Consider the following 20,458-nt stretch of genomic DNA (forward strand, 5'->3'; position numbering starts at 1 on the left):
CAAACCCCACAAAACAGCTTCCAGGAGCGCTGCCAGTGAGCACTCGCAGTCATGAAACAACTGCCTCCTTGTTCGGGTCTCATTTAAATGTTGCCAAACCGATGTCATGTCTCTCCTACAGAAACTCTGATTTTGAAGGAAATTTGATTCATCTTGATTTATTTATTTGGCTAAATAATTATTTGGCCAAATTTGATTATTTGGTTAAATGGTAAGTTTTTCAAATAACTTCTAATATTAAAACCTTATGGCCTTTTCTACTTAATTGTCCAGGAATATCCACTGCACGTCTCTTCCTAACCCTGTATCTTTCTCTTCCCCCATTTTTCCGCCAGGGAGGGTATATAGTCTCACACTTTCTAAGCATGTTCTGAAATCTCCCTTGCTTGGCACTGCTCAAAATAAACATAACCCTGGCTCTCGGTCTTTCCAAGTCATCTATAAAAAAGAGATGGTTTATGTATGCTGTTAGGAGTTATTTCTTAATTCATTTGGGGGAAATGCTGATCTTCCTTTGTGATTAGTAAAATTTGTTTTTATTTCTTTTACTGCATGTGATTTTTCAAATATCCATTTTTTTAAGGTCAGTACTTTTGTTTAAGCCTCCATTGTTATTTTTTTTTTTAAATGCCTTTGCAACATTTCATATATGACAAATTCTAAGAGGTAAAAAAACCAGAACTTCCAGCCCTCTGTCCCGAGGCTTCACAAGGCGGGGCAGGGCAGTGGTGGCACACACAAGGCGGGGCAGGGCAGTGGTGGCACACACAAGGCGGGGCAGGGCAGTGGTGGCACACACAAGGCGGGGCAGGGCAGTGGTGGCACACTGAGCCCCGCACTAAGCATACAGGAGTCTCCACTCCGTTCCTTGCCTGGAGGTTGTTTATACTTAAGCACTTACAGTACCTGAAATATTAGATATTGAAACACATAAAAGGTAGAATTGAAAATTCCACAACTCTGTTCTGATACATGGATAAACTTTTATTTATATACCAAAGGGAAAACCAATATTCACTTAAGCCTGCTGAATCCAAATTTCTAAGAGTAAAGATGTTTAATTTACTATCCACCTTTAAAAGGCTTCATATAAAATACAGCTAGGAATATACATAAAGAATTCAGATTATAAAACTCTCCAGGAAATCAATGGTCATAATAATATTGGAACCACAGTTAAAAAAATAATCTTCTAGGAATCCTAACTGTAGTTTACTTGCAAGTACAGATAATCAGTACCAACTTTATATATCAAGTTATAATTGGCAATTGTAAGCAAACTATATCAATCTGGGTAACTTTTAAAAATTAATCCAAAGTTGTTATGAGCTGTATAAAAATTGGTATTATTCTTCCAGTTCTCCCAAAAGCTCTACAAAATCAGTGATATACCATTTGGCATTGTCCTTTACTTGCTGTCTGATCACATTTCCTCCAAATCCAATGAAAACATCCTAAAAAGAGGGCAAAAAAAGAAAAAAAAGAGGGAAATGATTTTTTTTAGAAAGATGCAGTAGCAATCCAAGGCTGTGTTGTCTGAGAGAATGAACTGTTCCCGCGGAGAGGTGAGGCCAGCCCCTCGAGGGTGCCTCCCTGAGCGCACTGTGATAAGAAGGCGCCTGCTCGCCTCCTGCACCCTCCGCGCTCCCTCGTGCCTCAGCCAGTGCACCGCTGCTACGGGCCCTGCGGCTGGACGCGTGGGGGCTTCGGGAGAAGGGTAAGATGTGCTCCTTGCCCTCTTAAAACCAAGACAAATGCTTACAACATAAAAATCACATCAGTAGGTAAATATTTGACTTCTACACTGGGTGGCAATCACAGCCCTGCCAGGTGATTTCAAAGCAGGGAGGATCAAAGAGAAACCTGCAATACAGTGAAAAGGCCCCTGAACCTTGGATCAGGCCCCAGCCTGGCATCTCCCCAGTGGTGCCTTTAGCGAACCCCAGGCACCTCCCAACCAGGGAGGCGAAGAGAGTCAGTGTGTGCTCGAGAAATGGCAGGGGTTTGCTTATTCGAGGCGGAAGGAGATCTCTACTTTTCATAGTTAAAATCATTTATAGTTGTCTCACTTCATTAATTCTACTAACTGATACCCTCTTTTAGTCAAGGCTTTTTAAAAAAAATTTTTTTTCTTTTTTTTCTTTCAAAGACTTGTTTCCAAATAAGTCAATGATCTTTTAAAATGCTATTTTCTCTTTTTTGGCCAGGATGTAGACACAATACTGGATACACTAATTTGGAAGTACAAAATTCTCTTACTTGCCCTTTCCCTTCCCTTTTATTTTCATATCACACAAGGGGACGACAGCAACTAGATTCTTACCTTGAATTTGCTTCCTAGCAATTTGCTTCCTAGCGGGCCTTTCTGCCTGTGTGGCAGCCCTTCCTGCACGCTAGCACCAAACCAGCTGTCCTAACACTGACTCAGCCCTTCTCCGCCCAGACGCCTTCAAGGACTTCCCGTGGGGGCTGCTAATCTGCCTCTAGGTCGCAGATTCCTCTCACCGTCTGCAAGGGCTCCACGCCTGCACGCTCACCACTTTCTCTTGGTTCAGTCAGACTGTCACCTTTGCCCGGTAGGGTCGTCTGGAATTTATAATTTTGTCATTTCTTGACACTGAGATTGGGAGCTCCCTGAGAAGACTCTTCATTTCACATCTATGTAATCCTCATTAAACAAGCCCAGTGCTCATTACTTAGTCAACCCCAACATTGCTCATAAACATCGAAGCATGGGCTATCTTGGACCTATTCAAATAATGTTCAAAGGATCCAAAAAGATTCGTTTTAACTACTCTTGGTTCATCATTTACAAAGACTCTCACTATTTTTAGGTCTTAGGAAACTAGGTGGTAAAAAGTTCAGCATTATATTTTTGGTGCAGTGTTTCTTAAGTTAGAATGACATGATAAACGCAAAGCCTGATGTAAAATGGACACATTTAATATTGAAGTCATTCACTATGGAGCTTTTGCTTCCTGCATTGACTTTAAAATCCTTGGAAATAAAACCCCTGTTAGTCTCAAAAACCAACATTAATTCCAAAGAATAAAATGCTCTGATACCTTACAGGTAAGCCTTCCCTGTCAGTAAAAAAAAGATAATACTTTACTTCACAGGGGATTAAATGAGATAATGTATGAGGAAATAATATATAAAATATAAAATGACATTACAATCTTGTTATAATTATTAGAGTTATTCGCAGGGCACGGTGGCTCACACCTGTAATCCTAGCACTCTGGGAGGCCAAGGCAGGAGGATAGCTTGAGCTCAGGAGTTCAAGACCAGCCTGAGCAAGAACAAGACCCCATCTCTACCAGGAAAATGGGAAAAATTAGCTGGGCATGGTGGCATGCACCTATAGTCCCAGCTACTTGGGAGGCTGAGACAGGAGGATCACTTGAGCCCAGAAGTTTGAGGTTTGTGGAAAGCTGTTATGATGCCACTGCACTCTACCCGGGATGACAGAGTGGGACTCTGTCTCAAAAAAAAGAAAAAAAAATAGTTGTTGAAGATATTATTTGGGGAAAAAAATGCCAACCTTACTGAGCACACACTTGGGCTAAAAGGCAGTGGCCATACATAGGGACAAGCATACATAAAAAGTTTTAAAAGGTTTTTTAGTTCCTTATAACTTTTCTTGGGTTTGCAAAAAGTCACCTGACATAATGAGGATTAATTTGTTTTAGTTGTTTTGTTTTTCTGTTTTACAATGACACTTAGTTATTTTTGGTTAACTCCTGTTGTAAATCTCTTATAGTTCTAAATCAGCTATCCAAAACAAAAGTACAACCTGAAAAAAAATTAGTATGATTAATACGTACAGCAGGAGGACAGGCTTCCATGTCTGTGGCTCCATCTCCAATCATGACTATTTTCTTAAAATGGAATTTTTCCTTTAAAAATTTAATAACTTTTCCTTTTCCACCAGATTCAGCTGTTGGCTGTGTCTCATCAAAACCTGCATATTCACCTTAAAAGAGCAGATAAAACAGTGTTAAAGATCTACAGAAGTATATTACTGGGGCCAGCTTTTTGCATAGGTGATATCCTCAGTTAAATGTCACTGAAAAGGCTAAAAATGGCCTTCAGTAACGTCACACAGCCTGGAATTCCATACCTATTCCTGGGAAGACACAAGCTTTGCTTTTAAATTACAAACACTTAGTTCATAAACACCTTGGAGTGAATTAGTTGTATCCTCTAAGCTCCACTGTAGTAATTCTCAAACCTCAGTGAGGTGGCAGAACACCATAAAATCGTAATACATTAAATTTAAAATGTTAACATAGCATTTCACCCGACAGGAAATTCCAACTTATTTTCAATCGATTATTTCTATTCTTACGGTAATTACCACATTCCTTCTTGACTTCATTTTTCAATGATCTCTATCTACAGACCCTTCAAAAATGTTCGATTAAAACATTTAAAAAATGTTAATATTATTTGGTTTTAAGAATATCAGCCACCCCTGACATAAATGGAGATCTCGTGAAATATGAAACTACAGCTGTGGCTTTGCTCTGGTCCAGAGAGGGGCCGGGAGGTTTCCCCAAGGGCAGATACGGAGCAATAATCCACTAACAAAACTCTACTTCCGGAGCCTAAATTGCTTCAAATGCATAACAGCTCTCATAAAATTGAAATATAACACATAACAAAATAAGTCATGTAGGATGCATAGGAATTAACATTTTACTAAAAGCAGACATTTATATACAGATGGTAAAGTTGGACAGAGATAATGACCTAAGTCTACTTTGCAGAGCAAAGGCAACCAAGGGGCAAATGAAATCAGTCAAGAAAACCATTCGTCTCAATATTTAACTCTCATGCCACCCTGCTTAAGCTGCAATCCGACAGACGTTCCCTAGGATACTGAATAATAGAACTGATGAGAAAGGAAACCGTTACCATTCAAGTCTTACCATTAAAGTAGAATTTCAGCCTATTGGCAAATACATTGGTTGCTGGGATATTGAGCTTTGACGCAACATGCTCTACGATACTCCTAAAGCCACCAGATATTAGAAAAACCTGAACATTTCGCTCTTGCAGGCGACTTACCAGCTCCCTGGAAAGATAAAATATAAAATACCAAACACTGATTAATAGAGAAAAAAGAGATTGAGTAAAAGAGAAAAAAATGAAACATGAATAAGAAACTAAAATATATGTTTTTCTCCTGAATGCATCTGCCTGAGGTACATCGGACAAGGTACACTGTCTGGGGAATTAACGTTTTACATACGTTTTCCTAAATGCACTTAGAAATTAATGGGTGGGGCGTGATTGCTCTAGGAAACCATTCTACAAGTCTGTCCTGCCCATGGACCCAGAAAAACACAAGATGAAGAAACACAAGGAAAGCCTGGGCTCTCCCTGGGGAGAGGGGGAGGGCAGACGCCGCAGGACCTAACAGCCAGCCGGGCAAGACCTTATGCAAGTGCCAAAAGAACCACACCGGGGGAGCTCTAAAGTCATCGTGAGAAACTCTCAGGAGGATGTGCCCCAAAACACCGGTGCTGACAGGGAGACAGCGTGCCCAGAACCGAGGCTCGTCTTACCTTATGCCGGGGGTCAGGTGTGGGGGGTGCTCGGCTAGGAGCCTTTGCACCTGTTCCCTGGAGGGCTGGATCAGCGCTAGGCGCTCCGTGAGAGCGGCTTTGAAAGGCACCGCCCCGCCCATGGCTCGCCGTGTCCTAGGAGTAAGACCCAACAGTCAGGCCAGCCGTGTCAGCCGTGCTGGGTTCCCATGCCCTGCTGCCCTAGGCCTTTATCCACCGCGAGGAAGGTGCTGCTGGGAGCCCCCTGCACAACAGACTGCCGTGTCAAAGTCGGGGGACAAACTTTTGAAGGTTTGCCTGAGAATCACATTAATGTTTTGGCGCCATGTGCTTTGTATCCACAAATACACCATCCAGTGATCTGAGAAAACCACACATCCTATCCATAGGTACCTTTCTTGAAAGCTGTGAGCTCTTGTAAACCAAGAAAGAAACCAAAGGCTAGACACTCTTGCATCGAATGCAGCTGAAAATGAAATGGTCCATGACCCGGTGGCTGAGGCTGCAGACGGAGGTGCCACAGCTGCAAAGTGGGGTGGCAGGAAGGAGGGGGGGGCTCTGACTCAGGACCCACTGAGAGACTCAGCCAGAACCAGCTTTCCAGTGAACCACGAAGGCCACATCCCCAACCATGACACACAGTGCCGGACACCTGGAGGCCCCCAGGCCATTTTCTTGGTTAATGATGGTCATTTCCCTGACCAAGTTGAGAGCATATCTCATTCATATTTGTTTGCCATAAATATTTATATAAATGGATGAATGGAAAATATAAAGACCAAATTCAATTCTAAATGATGTAAGAAAAAGCCTAGTGCCCACGTTTCATAGCCAGGGACTAAAATCCAGGAATTGTGGTTCTGGTCTAACATTGCATCTAAAACAGTCACTCCTTTGAAAATCTTTCATCATTTCATGAAGTCAATAAACATTGTCCCTACATTTCTGACACAGCATCCTCGACTCCACAGATTTTGGCCAGTTCATCAATTCCTTCTTCTCTGATAACTGTGCTATCAACATCAAAACAGACTGCATCTGCTGAACAGAAAACTTTCCTCAACTCTGAGTGGGAGACCATCCTTGGAAGAATTTTCCTCCTACAAGAGAAAAAGATAAATGTATTGAAGGACATAAAATATAATTATAAAAAGATTCTACTTTGCCTACTAAAGCCAATCTACCTTAATTTGTATTAAAGGCAGTGCGGCCCACATGAGCACGTACTCACAGATTCATTCATCTCTTAACACATTAGCACCTTCTAAATGTCAGGCTCTGGGATTATAAAAACGAATGGGACCCAAACTCTGCTTTAGGAGTTCAGTCTAGTGAAGATACCAACTGGTAAATATATTTGAGGTTGAACCAATATTCAATTATTTTTGACCTAATACTTACAGCAAAAAAGCAAGTGCTAGAAACGTGCGTGTAGCACTGTGGCACAAGTAGACAATGCTTAATCTTGTCTATGACACAGGGCTTCAAAGAGGCACCGGCATTTGAGCTGAATCTCGACAGGCGAGCAGTCCTCTGAGTGGGTTCCCAAAGGGCAGGGCAGCGATTTGGTGTTTGCTGGGAGTATGGGGGACAAAGGTGGAGGTAAGGAGAGAGGGTGGTGATAGCAGAGGGAAGAGCGTGAGCGAAAACAAGCAGTTAGAACGAGCAGATGACCTGCTGGAAGCCACCCAAGGGCTTGGCCCCGCTGCCTGGCAGTGCACAAGGAGTCAGGCCAAGAGGAGCCCAGCGCCAGGCGAAGGAGTTTAGATTTTAACTTCTGGGTAATGGAAAACCTTGACAGGCCTTAAGCCTCAGAAGAGAGGTTTGAGCTAAATATACACATTGGGTAGTCGCCAGTGTAGAGGTGATGGCTGAAGACACAGTCTGATTACACCCACCAGGGAGACAGGGAGAGGGAGAAAAGAAGAGGGCCAGGACAGAGCCCACAGGACCACCTCTGTGTCACGAGCCTGGGGAGGGGACTGAGAAGGAGGGTCACAGGAAGAAAGGAAGGCACACTGCTGCAGAAGCGATGAAGGACAGAATTGCTAAAAGAATTTGGGTTTTTTTTTAAGAATATCATTGGACTACCATCAGAGTGAAAGGGATGCTAAAGGTTGCCTAGAACAACCTCTCATCAAAGAGACTAATATGTCATGTACAGGGCCATGCAGATGATGCAAATAATCTGTATTTACAACAGACTGTGGCTGGAAACAGACTCAAAGGAGCCAGTCAACTCACTTCATAACTGATTCCCAATCAATGCATTTGGCAGAATGATCTGATTCAAAGTTGACCTGGTGGGGGTCGGGGGGGAATCTTTTGAGCCAGGGCTCACCAAGCTACGACCTGTAGGCCAAATCCATGCTGTCACCTGTTTCTGTACAGCCCATGAGGTAAGAATGATTTTTACATTTTAAAAAGTTGGGGGAGGCCGGGCGCAGTGGCTCACACCTGTAATCCTAGCACTCTGGGAGGCCGAGGCGGGCAGATCATTTGAGCTCAGGAGTTCAAAACCAGCCTGAGCAAGAGTGAAACCCCGTCTCTACTAAAAATAGAAAGAAATTAGCTGGACAACTAAAAATATGTAGAAAAAAATTTGCCGTGCATGGTGGTGCATGCCTGTAGTCCCAGCTACTCAGGAGCCTGAGGCAGGAGGATCGCTTGAACCTAGGAGTTTTGAGGTTGCTGTGAGCTAGGATGATGCCACGGCACTCTAGCCTGGGCAACAGAGTGAGACACTATCTCGAAAAAAAAAAAAAAGTTGTAAAAAATAGAATGTTTGGTGACGTGTAAAAATTATATGAAATTCAAATTTCAGTGTCCATCAATAAATCTTTATTGGAACACAACTGTGTTCATTTGTTTATGTGTCTAAAGCTGCTTCTGCACTTCAACAGCTGAGACTGTAGGGAATGCAAAGCCTAAAATATTTATTATCTGGCCCTTTATAGAGAAAAAATGCCAATCTATGTTTTGAGCCCTTGCAAGAGAGCGCTCCAAATAGGAGACACGAGTTCACTGGAGATCCACTAAAAAGGGGAAAGTGGGGGTAAATGAATGAATCCAGTTAGAGTAGAATTTTATACTACGCACTAACGTTATCAACCTAAGGGTAAATGAAGTTTCTGTTCAACAGAAAACTGTAAGAAATACATGAATACTAAACATGTATGCTACTGCTCTTCTACAACTTATGTTGTCTCCTACCACCATGCTCTTGTTCAAGCTGATCCCTCACTTTAGAAGACTGGCTTCCCAGGTTCACCTGTTGTCCCCTCTTGGAGGCTCAGCTCCCTCGCTGGCTGGTCCCTTCTGTTCTCTTAATGGCGCAATGTCCCACCATCCGCCCTTGGTCTTCTCCATCTACACTCACTCCCGGGATGAATTTGTCCTGGCTCATGGCTTTAAATGCCCACCTCTATGACAATGACTCCCAAATGAGTACGTGAAGCTCAATTCTCTCTCCCAAACTCAAAACTCCAACTACCTGCCTGACCTCCACTTAGATGTTTAGTAAATAATCATCCCACACTTAACGTGTCCAAAACTGAACGGATCTTCCCTCCCTGCCAAAAACTACCCTTCTTGCAGCCTTCCTTCTCTCCCTTGATGGCAAGTCCATTCTTCATTCACCCTTGACTTCTGTCTTTCTCTCACACCCCACACATGATCTTTCAGGAAATTCTGTTGGTTCCACCTTTAAAATCTAACCAAAATCTGCTCTCCACATCCACTCTGTGACTCCAGCCTGAGTCATCGATGTTTTCTGCACCAACAGCCTCCATCCCAGTAACTGTTCTCACCATAACAGCCAGAGTAATCACTGTACTTGTTATGTTTATTATTTATTGTTTATCTGTCCTCAATAGGATGTGAGTTTCACAAGAGTAGGGATCTTTACCTGCTTCATTCACTGCTGGGTCCTTAGATCTGAGAACAGTACCTGGTACATATTACAGCTCAATAGTATTTGTCAAATTAAGCGCATGAATAAAGCTCAAATGACATCTTCACTATAAAGTCTTCCCTGATTCCCCTCAGCTGGAAATAATCTCCCCCCAGAACCTCTATAATACTTTCTGTAGACCTGTTCTTAAATATGAAATTCACAGGCCGGGTGTGGTGGCTCACACCTGTAATCCTAGCACTCTGGAAGGCCAAGGCAGGAGGATCGCTTGAGCTCAGGAGTTCAAGACCAGCCTGAGCAATATAGCAAGACTCCATCTCTACCAAAAAAACCTTTTTAAAAAATTTTTCAGTATATATTTCTAAAAGGTAAAAACTTTTTTTTAACATGGTCATTTGCATTTTCATTTTAACTATATATTACTGTACCTGCCTATATTCAGGTTTGACTGCTAAGTAATCATAAATTATTCCAGAATCAAATCAGGTTAAGACTTAATCATAGGTTAAGATCTGATATGACCTTGTAATGATGCCCTTGCTAATTCATTCCTCATCATTAGCATAATGTCTCTATTATTCAATTCGTTTATGACTTTCATGATTTGGTTCCTAACTGTTTCACCAACCTCATTCTCTACTGCTCTTCTCCCCCACAAATACACACACACACACACACACACACACAACTTATGCTCAAGGAATACAAAGGACTTCTTCCTTATATATGTCATATTTTTACTCCTTTATGTCTTTGCAAATGCTGTTCCCTCTGCCTTGAATCACCACATTCCCCATGTCACAGGGAAATTCTTATTTATTCTTCAAGGCGCAGATCAAATGACCTCCCCTACACTTACTATTTCCTCCCTTCCCCACCCAGAGAATTAATTACTCCCACTCCTCTCCTACAAGTAAACTCCTTCAGGGCAGCTCCCTTAACTGGATGAATTATCTTTACATTTCTGCATCTGGCATCCAGGAAGTGTTAGTTAAATGTTTCATGAATTAACTAAGGTTGAATGCAAATAGTTATTGAGAACTCAACAAGGAATAATACAATAAAACAATTCCAACTTCATATGCTATTAGTCTAAAATTAAAATCCTTAACAAGCAAGGATGACTATATCCATGAGACAGAATCAGCATCGTATATTCTGAAGGTAGAAGAAACCTCAAAACTATCATCTGAGAGCCAGGCACAGTGGCTCATATCTGTAATCCCAGCAACTTGGGAGTCTGAGGCAGGAGGATTGCTTGAGCCCAGGAATTTGAGACCAGCCTGGGCAACATAGCAAGACCCCATCTCTAAAAAAAATAAAACTAAAAAAAATAAGAAAAATTAGCCAGGCATGGTTGTGGTTGTAGCCTATAGTCCAAGCTACTCAGGAGGCTGAGGCAGGAGGATTGCTTGAGCCCAGGAGTTCAAGGATGCAGTGAGCTATGATCACATCACTGCACTCCAATCTGGGCAACAGAGGCAAGACCATGTCTCTTTTAAAAAAAACAAAACAAAAAAACTATCATCTGGGTCTGGTCCCATGCTTTTCTGCAGAAACAATATTAACATACTAACAGAGGTATACAAGGAAGCATATACCTCTCTATTAGCTTTGCCCAAGGTCACAGAGCTAACTGGGTAAATGCTAGAGAGCTAAAACTTGGGTCTCAAATGCACAGAGACAACATACAAGAGGTGCATAAATTAAGCAGAACTAAATAAGATTAAGCATTTATAAGAACCTAAAGTGGACCCCAGGAAATGTCAAAGATTTTCATCAGAAATTCGGGCCAATGTCCTGCCAGCTGGACAATGCAATGGGTGATGATTCACTAACAGTGAAAAAAGAAAGTCTGTACTTTCTTTGGGAGACCAGCAGATAGAAACAGTTTTCATAAATAGTCAAGTTCCCACCAAGGCATAGAACTCCAGGCAGCTCCATATCCTACTCTCTCTGTGGCTCGGAAGCCACTCGTTTGGCTCTGGTCCGGCAGGAATCAACCTAATTCATATTACACAGCCGGGCGGGCTCACTATAAAGGCCTAGAAGACAGCAGGTCTATCAGCAAAGAACAGAGCTTAATGCAGTGCAGTTCCGCGGAGCGTGGAGGATGAGCCATAGGGAAGTGGAGAGGAAGCCAGGAACAAACAGAGGATGTCAGAGGAGCCAAAATGGGGTAAATGAGACAGGCTACAGAACATTTTAAGACTGTGCACGAGGCAACACAACATAACTAAGAATGGGCAATCCTCCTGAGAGTGGCTGACAGGCACCCAGAGCCTCAGAGCTGGTAAGAAGACAAAGCCACCAGACCCTGGCACAAGACCCAAAAGAGGAACAAATGGGCACTGTCTTCAAAAGCCTCCCAATCTTGTTGAGATAATCAGGGAAATAATTATTGTGCACGTTTTTTCCAACCATAGGTACCAGCAATAGCTTCAACAAGACCATCAGCTTCAAATATGAAAGGAAATATACATTTCCTCCAATAGAGCAAGGATTGATTTCCACACCCCAGCTGAACACTAGTCCTGACTTACAGTTCAGAATCATTGACACCTACCTCCTGGGTTGCACTGTGTTCCCAAAGACAGAGAAAATAGGGTGCTTGAAACAAACCTTACGTTGAATTTACTTGGAAGGCTGAATTTTTCCTACGCCCTCGGTGGGAGACTGAGCTGGATTATAAGACCTTAGTTCTGCTCATGAAATGCTCGTGCCAGAGGGTGTGCCCTCCACCCCCTTGGATTACAAGGGTTTCAACTCCCTCCCTACTTGATTGAGCTGCAGAGCAAACTTGACCTCAGCTTCCTGTAGCTCTTCCCAACCTGCACCGCAAAATGCTCTGCCTCCTTGTTCACTTCCGATTTGCTCTTTTCTTCATTGTCTCCACCAGGAGTGACTCTTAATTCATGCATATTCAAAATTCTCATGGCCGGAAGGGGGAAAATGTGCTGAGTAAGCTCAGTTGCTTCGAAGTAAATTGTGCACATTAGAATTTCACACAAAGAAAATCGTTGCTGGGGAATGGACTCTGGATTCTTTACATCTGGCTCTGGGGTGGGGGGGAGCGAGGGGACAGGGCTGGGTGTGGGAGAAACCCTGGTGGGAGGGTCTGTGCTCACACTCAGCAGTCCCCAGGCCCAGCCCCAACCACTGCCTTCTGCAGCTCAGAACAGAATTCCCGCCTGGCTGGCCTCCAGCTGGACCCTCTTGGGCAACCAAAGGGCCAACTGATAAAAAAGCAACTGCTGACAAGCCCTTCTCGCCCCTAGTTCCAAAGTACAAAAGCAAGTTTTCCTTCAGGGCAAGCCACAGGGGCCTGATTTTGGATAAGAGGAAAAAACCTCCTTGCCCAAACTCTCCCAACGTCTCCATCTATGGCATCTGTCACAAGCCCTCTGAGATGGCCTTACCTCCTTCACCTTTGGCTGTCTTCCTGTGTAAGAACAGATAAAAGCCAGGACGGAGGTGGTGGGGCTCAACTGCAGTTGGGAGAACAAAGCTCACTGGGGTTTGGCGGTGGGGTGAGTCTGCTCAGGCCACCGGGCACTGCAACAGTGCCTGTGCGCGACACATTCTGAGGAGCTCCTGAATCAGAGAGCCAAGGCGCCTCCACGTTTGGAGGGTGTGGTACATGACACCGGAAATAAAAAAATTAAAAAAAAAAAAAAAGAGCCTCCATGTAATTAGAGTAGAGTTCCTCCCTGGTCAATGCACTTGCCATACATTTTATGATTTTATGACTTTTTTTTAAAGTCAGTCTTCTGGGAACCCGAGGTTTTCGTATGCCACGTAGGTTACAGCAGGCAATTTGCTTTTATTCAGGTGAAGAGTAAACTGCTAACTGATAGGCGTACAACCACCAAATGCATAAGAAACATTAACAGCAACAAAGGACGAACCGGATTCACGGTTGTCCAGTGCTGGGCTCCAAGGAGATGACACTCTTCTCCCCCTGGTCCTTTCCTGAATAACAATGAAGCATAAATTTCTGGCTACAGATTTCTTTAAGAAATGTTTGTGGGTTTTGCAAGAGCAAGAAAAGCCTAGAAAGAGAGAATGAGGAAATGAACATCAAGGTGCAGACATATAACAAGAAAGAGAGGGACTGTCTGGCTTCAGTCGCCCTCCTGGCAGGACTGGCACCAAACAGGCCAGACGTCAAGTTTCGCAGACTGCTGCCTCGGGGCAGCGCTTCACCTCCACCTTCCTCCAGCGCTGGGAAGGTGGCAGAGGGGCAAACACCATTCCCTTCTGTGGCTCTGAGTCTGCAAAAGCTTCGGGTCTGACAGGGAACCACCTACACCTGATTAGCAGGTGCACAGACACGAGGAAGGAAAAGAGGGTCTGTCGGGAGAACAAAATGCAAATACAGCGAAACAGTCCCTGCCGTCCTCCAGCCAAAGTCAGCAACATTCTGAGAAGAGTTCTGCTGTCCAACAGCAAGGACCAAGCCAAGAACTTTGAATTCTAACTCTCATAATTAAAACTGCAAATATAAGAGAAGTGGATATAGATGTTAAACCTCAGAAAGAAGGAAAAAAGATAAAAAGAAATGGTTACAAACAGAAGGCAAGAAAAAGCAGAGACTGACCGGGAAGGGGCCAAAATGGTTCCTTACGAAGGAAGGAAGTAATTCAGAAAGTTTGCATGGTCCTCACGGAACTCAGAGAAAAGGATTCGGGTACTCTTCCTCACACCTGAATCGTGCGGGATAATACTCATGTGGAGGAAAGAGTGTAAGGTACACTCACACCCCAGTACCTGGAGATACGAGTCGTGCATTTCTTTTTCCACTCTGCTGACCGCAACTGGCTTCTGCAGGAATTCTGAATCCCACCGCCTACGGGCCGGGGAAGCTGCAACCCAGGGAGGCTGCTCCCAGGGGACCCACCGCCCAGAATGGCAAGACAACTGAAGGAATATTTTAAATTTACTTTTTAATATAGTTTACTCTTTCTCCTTTGACACTGCTTACATCTAAAAAGAATTGTTCTAAAGACCTTCCCTATTTCCCTTATAATCTGGGAGTCATACACTGCTACTTGACTTTTTCTTTTTAATTGGGCATGTATTAAATCATGTGAAAATTTAAGAAGTCCCTTCTATTTTGTTTCACTAACATGAAAATGACAGGACTGTGATTATTATTATGTTGAAATCCTACCTGGTAGTTTTAATAAAAGACAGAAATCTTGAAATTTACATTCCTCCCTGGCCTACGATCCAATACCAAACATTAACTCAAATGACTCGCAGACCTAAACACAAAAGCTAAAACTATATAACTTCTAAAACAGAAGAGAAAAATTTCTCAACTGTGGTTGGCAGCTTCTCACATGGCCCCCAGTGGATCTGCCTCCTGGTATTACCACCCTTCTGTGATCCCTCCCCTTGACGTGGGCTGAATTTAATGACTCTTCTAGGGAATAGGGTGTCACTTTTGAGATTAGACTGTGACACAAATGAGTGCATGTATAACTGTAACATCTACATAAACTCCATGGATTGAGTTTATTCACATCCGCCACCACCACCTGTCTCGCTCTGAGGGAAGTCAGCTGCCATGCGGTGAGCTGCCCTATGGACAGGCCCATGTGCCAAGAACTGAGAGGTCTCCAGCCAACAGCCAATGAGGAACTGAGGCCCCCAGTTCAACAATCCTCCCCCAACAAAACATTCAGATGAGTTGGCCTTGGCCCAACTGCAGCCTCTAAGAGACCAAGCCAGAACCACTGAGTTTAGCTGTTTCCAGATTTTTGACCCACAGAAACTGTGTCAAAAACAAAATAAATGTTTGTTGTTTTAAGCTGCTGAATGTTGGGGTGATTTGTTATACAGCAATATATAGCTAACACAAAACCTTGAGGGAGACAAAAATTTCTTAAAACACAAAAAGCATGAATAATAAAATGAAAACAACAGATCAGACTTTATCAAAATTAAAAACTTCTGTTCTTCAAAACACACCATTAAAGAAAAAAGAAAGAAAAGACAAGCCGCAGAATGGGAGAAAATATTCATAATACATATATCTGACAAAGGACTTGTATTCAGAATATATAAAGAATTCTTACAACTCAATCATAAGACAACCCATTAAAAATGATTAAAAGAGTTGAATAGATATTTCGAAAAAGAAGATAGATATGTAAACAAACTCAAAAGAATGACTAAAATTAAAAAGAGTGACAATACCAAGTATTGGTGAAGACACGGAACAATGAGAACTCTTGTGCATGGCTGGTGGCTTTGTAAAATGGTATAACCATTTTGGAAAACAGTTTGGTAGTTTCTTATAAAGAAACTTATATACTTGCTGTAAGACCCAGCAGTCCCAGCCTTGGAGATTTATCCAAGACAAATGGAAACATATTCATAGCAGCTTTATTTGTGATTGCCCCAAACTAGAAACAACCCAAATGTCCACCAAGAGATAAATGGATAAACAAATTGTGGTACATCCCTACAATAGAACACTACTCAGTAATAGAAAGGAATGAATTACTGATACATGCTACAACAAGGATAAATATAAAAACATTATACTGAGCAAAAGAAGCCAGGCACAAAAGAGTACATATTGTATGGTTCCATTTATATGAAACCCTAGAAAATACAAATGCTATAATGACAAAGGTCAGATCAGTAGGACTAGGGCAGGGGTGGCGGGCTGACTGGATGTGCCCTGGGAAACTTTTAGGAGTGATGAAAATGTTCTATTGCAGTGGTGACTGTAAGTGTGTATACATTTGTTCAAATTCATCAAAACGTGCACTTAAACTGGGTACATTCTATTGCATTAAATTATATATCAATAAAACACCGGGTTTACAAAGTTGTTAGTCATGTATCAAATTATTTGAAAAATTTCAAAATCCTGACTACTTTGTTTCACCAACATAAAAGTGACAGAACTATGATCATTATATTGAAAACCTGCCTGTCCATTGTAATAAAATACAGAAATCTTGGATTTTATTATTTTCTTCCCTGATCCTCATTCCAATATCAGTCATCAAATATTCAAAGAGCAACTATAATATGCAAATCACATACAAAGAAAATATAGTAAACACTGGGTATCTATTCAAAGGAAAACAACTCATTGTATCAAAAAGATACCTGCACTTGTGTGTTTATCACAGCACTATTCCCAAGACAAAGATATGGAATCAACCTAAGTTTCCATCAACAGGTGATTGTATGAAGAAAATGTAGGGGGGGGCGGTGACACACACACAGAACACTACTCAGCCACAAAAAAGAAAGAAATTATGCCTTTTGCTGCAACATGGATGGAACTGAAGCCATTGCCTTAAATGAAACAATTCAAAAACAGAAAGTCACATACCTCATGTTCTCACAAGTGGGAGCTAAATAATGTGTAGACATGGACATAGAGAGTGGCATCATAGACGCTGGAGACCCGAAAAGGTGGCAGGGTGGAAAGGGGTGCGGGAGGAGAAATTACTAAATGGGTATAAGGTGCGCTATTTGGGTGACGGCCACACTTAAAGCCCAGGCTTCACCGCTACACGATATATCCATGCAACAAAACTGCATTTGCAGGGCCGGCTGGGTGGCTCAGGCCTAGCACTCCTAGCACTCTGGGAGGCCGAGGCGGGCGGATTGTTTGAGCTCAGGAGTTTGAGACCAGCCTGAGCAACAGTGAGACCCATCTCTACTAAAAAGAGAAAGAAATTATCTGGACAGCTAAAAATATATAGAAAAAATTAGCCAGGCATGGTGGTACATGCCTGTAGTCCCAGCTACTAGGGAGGCTGAGGCAGTAGGATCACTTGAGCCCAGGAGTCTGAGGTTGCTGTGAGCTAGGCTGATGCCACGGCACCCTAGCCTGGGCAACAGAGTGAGACTCTGTTTAAAAAAAAAAAAAACAAAAAAAACTGCACTTTCACCCCCTAAATCTATAAAGATTTTAAAAAGAAAATATAGTAAACAAGTTTAATGAATGAAAGTATTATTTATTTAATTCCCAACTCGAAGTTGTATCTTTATAACAATTTATCTGATAAGCAGTTCTTTAAAATTCTAATTCTACTGGGAAAGAAGATGACAAAGCCAGACACTTTCAACTCTAAATCTGGAGAATTTTCCTAATCTTGCACTGATGATTCTCCTATGCAGGATTGCATCATTCATTCAGACTGGTAACAGGCAGCTGTGGGATAAGACAAGTGAAGCTATCCAAAATGAAATTAATGAAAAGCCAGCCTTGAAAGCCCAGGAAATAATTCATCTATCCTGATTAAGAAAAATAAATACAGAATCAGAGAGGCCCTGGATCAGGAAAAGGCAAGATCGGTAAATCAGAAAGTTGGGCACAGGGAAAGGACGTGCCGGGACTTACCCGGCGCTAAAGCTCCTTCCTGGGCCGCCGCCGCCTCCAGGGCTCCCGCGGCTGGAACCTTCGGGCTGCAGGGCCGGGCTGGCTCCGCCGTTCAGGCCCGGAGTCCCGAGCGAGGAGACCTGTGCGGACAGGCAGGGCCTTCGGGAGATCTGCTGATAAGTGGGACGGCTTCCGATCAGTTTTGCATGTGCTTTTCTAAACTGGAGACACCAGATCTCCGCTCCGCAAAGCCGGGTTGGGAGGAAACCTTGGCCCCGCCCCGGGGGAGGGGCTTCCTGAGCCCGCCCCTCCCCCTGCCCCTCCCCCCCGGGGGGGGCGCTCAAGGCCTGCGGACCCAGAGGTACGTCGCGGTGCGAGCTCTCCCGCAGAGCGGCGACCTGCGGCGCCTCCACTTCGCAGAGGAGAAACAAAAGCGCTCCCCGATCTTCAGAAGCCGCTCCGCACTGCCACCACCCCTTGGGGTAGGGGCACGTGAAGAAACAAGAAGGGACCTCTGCACTGATTTTGCAATTAATGAAAGCCCCTTGGGGCCCTTTTCTGAAATCCACGTTTGGCTTTATGCTCGTGTAGGAACGTAGGTCCCAAAAGAACTTCAAAAACTGCGTAGAATCGCAACTAAAATGCAGAAAATCGTGTCTTTGCTCCTTTTCTTTCTTTTTTAAAAATTTTCTTCTAGGTGTCATTCGCCCAGTTCCTTTTATGTTGGCTACAGCAAATAAGGGGTGCTGCCCCCAAACATTCACCTCTGGGCGCAGCTGGCTGGAGCTGGGCACGTGGTCCACCCTGAAAGACGACCTGAAACCTCACTTGCTGACAGTCCGCGCTGCAGCTTCCGTCTGAGCTGGTCACCCAAGCACAGAGGATGCAAGTGCTGGGGCAGAACCTTCGGTCACAGCATCCCTAACCTTTAGCTACAGACCCCTCAAAAACACAACTCTGTCCGGGAACAAGAGTCGTGATGCTCTTTGATTGGATGCGCCTTTGAAGTTCAGTATTCCCAGATTTTATTAGTAAGAAAATGGTTGCAGGTTTGGGACACCCAGTTTAATTTCTCCCAGGTCTACCAGAGATGCTTCTGATGGTGGATGTAGAGGATGAATTCTGATGTTTTTAAATAATGAGGTAAAAATATTCTACAATTAATGAAGGGGAGGGAGGGCCAAATAAGGGATCTGAAATAATCTAATCAAGAACCTGACTGTATTTTCTAGTAATTTTGAAATAAGTATAATAAAGGAAACAAGATTTTTTTATTATTATTTTTTGTAGAGATAGGGTTTTGCTATATTGCCCAGGCTAGTCTCAAATTCCTGGCCTCAAGCCATCCACCAGCCTCAGCCTCCAAAAGTGCTAGGACTGCAGGGGTGAGTCACAGCGGCCCAACAGGAAAGAAGATGTTAAACACCATATGTTTGTATCTAAGTGTCAATGGTAATTGAGAATTTATTTCAAAGGGAAAAGAAACTCAAGTACAATAAATGTGAATGACTAGAGTTAATTTATGCTATTCATATTTCATAGATGTTTAATATTAAATAGAATTCAGATAAAATATATTGAATAAAATCTGTCAGCTATTCATAGTCCTGGTATCCACCTCACTCACACCTGTACTAATGCTTGTGGGCATGAGATGGCAGTGTCGTAGACACCATCAGCTAGAGCACATTATCATATTTAAAAAAACATTGTCCAGAAGACACTAAGTGGTCATATATACATGTAACAATCAGGAATTTATTTTTCCAGACAAAGCATAACTGTATAAACAGATTAAAATATGCTTCATTGTTGTTCTTACCGGAATAATGTTAGGCAGCACACATGAACCAAATACAATACAATATAATGAAGTCAAAAATATTAGCAAATTATTTTGCAAAGTTTCAATCACAAGTGGTTAGTAAAAAGTAATACAGGTATATGCAAATGCTATGCCATTAAAAAAAAAAAAGGTAATACAGGTAATAACTACTGTCCTGAAAAGTTTTCTATAGATCACATTTTTGTAAGCTAACAAATTTTCTAATGATTAATTAGGTTAGAATCATGTACTCCTTTTAAGTCATTCAGTGGTAATAAAATAGTCTTCTAAAATATAGTGAATTGGAACAATCACTCTAGAAAACAATATCGTATTGTTCAATAACATTGAACATGCACATTTGATGTTATGACCTAGCAATTCTATGTGAGGAATGCACTCAGAAGAAACTTTTGTATGAGTAGCAAGAGTCTCACATAAGAATGTTCACAGCAACACTGTGAACATTCACAGTCACCGTGACACCCAAATTGTCACTGGAAACTTTAAAAAGAGAGTATCATTGAATGTCTTAAATGATAACTCACAACATAAAATTCAGGATGGTAGTTACCTCAGGAAGCACTAAAGGAAGTGAGACTGGGAAAAGATACATAGAGTTCTTCCATGGTGTTAATAATGTTCCTTTAAGCAGGGCAGTAGATACACAGTTGCTTTTTTGTATCTATGTGTGTATAAAATATTTGCAGATAAATGTAATATTTTATATCAATGTATTAAATACCAATACATTAAGATATAATAAATGTTTTAAAAGAATATAGTTTTAA

The 20,458-nt window shown here is 42.4% G+C and overlaps 1 protein-coding gene across 1 annotated transcript; it reads right to left on the bottom strand.

The window, feature by feature from the left end:
- Positions 1–1,023: 1,023 nt before the first annotated feature.
- Positions 1,024–18,070, bottom strand: PSPH (phosphoserine phosphatase). The gene is made up of 6 exons (XM_069485890.1): positions 17,864–18,070; positions 6,515–6,673; positions 5,574–5,708; positions 4,935–5,080; positions 3,828–3,976; positions 1,024–1,454 (listed from the first exon to the last, which is right to left on the bottom strand). The coding sequence occupies exons 2-6, from the start codon at positions 6,652–6,654 to the stop codon at positions 1,347–1,349; spliced, it is 678 nt and encodes a 225-aa protein (XP_069341991.1). The 5' UTR covers positions 6,655–6,673; positions 17,864–18,070; the 3' UTR covers positions 1,024–1,346.
- Between the last annotated feature and the right edge of the window lie 2,388 nt (positions 18,071–20,458).

Source organism: Eulemur rufifrons, chromosome 14 (assembly GCF_041146395.1).
Source record: "Eulemur rufifrons isolate Redbay chromosome 14, OSU_ERuf_1, whole genome shotgun sequence".
In the NCBI taxonomy this organism is placed as follows: Eukaryota; Metazoa; Chordata; class Mammalia; order Primates; family Lemuridae; genus Eulemur; species Eulemur rufifrons.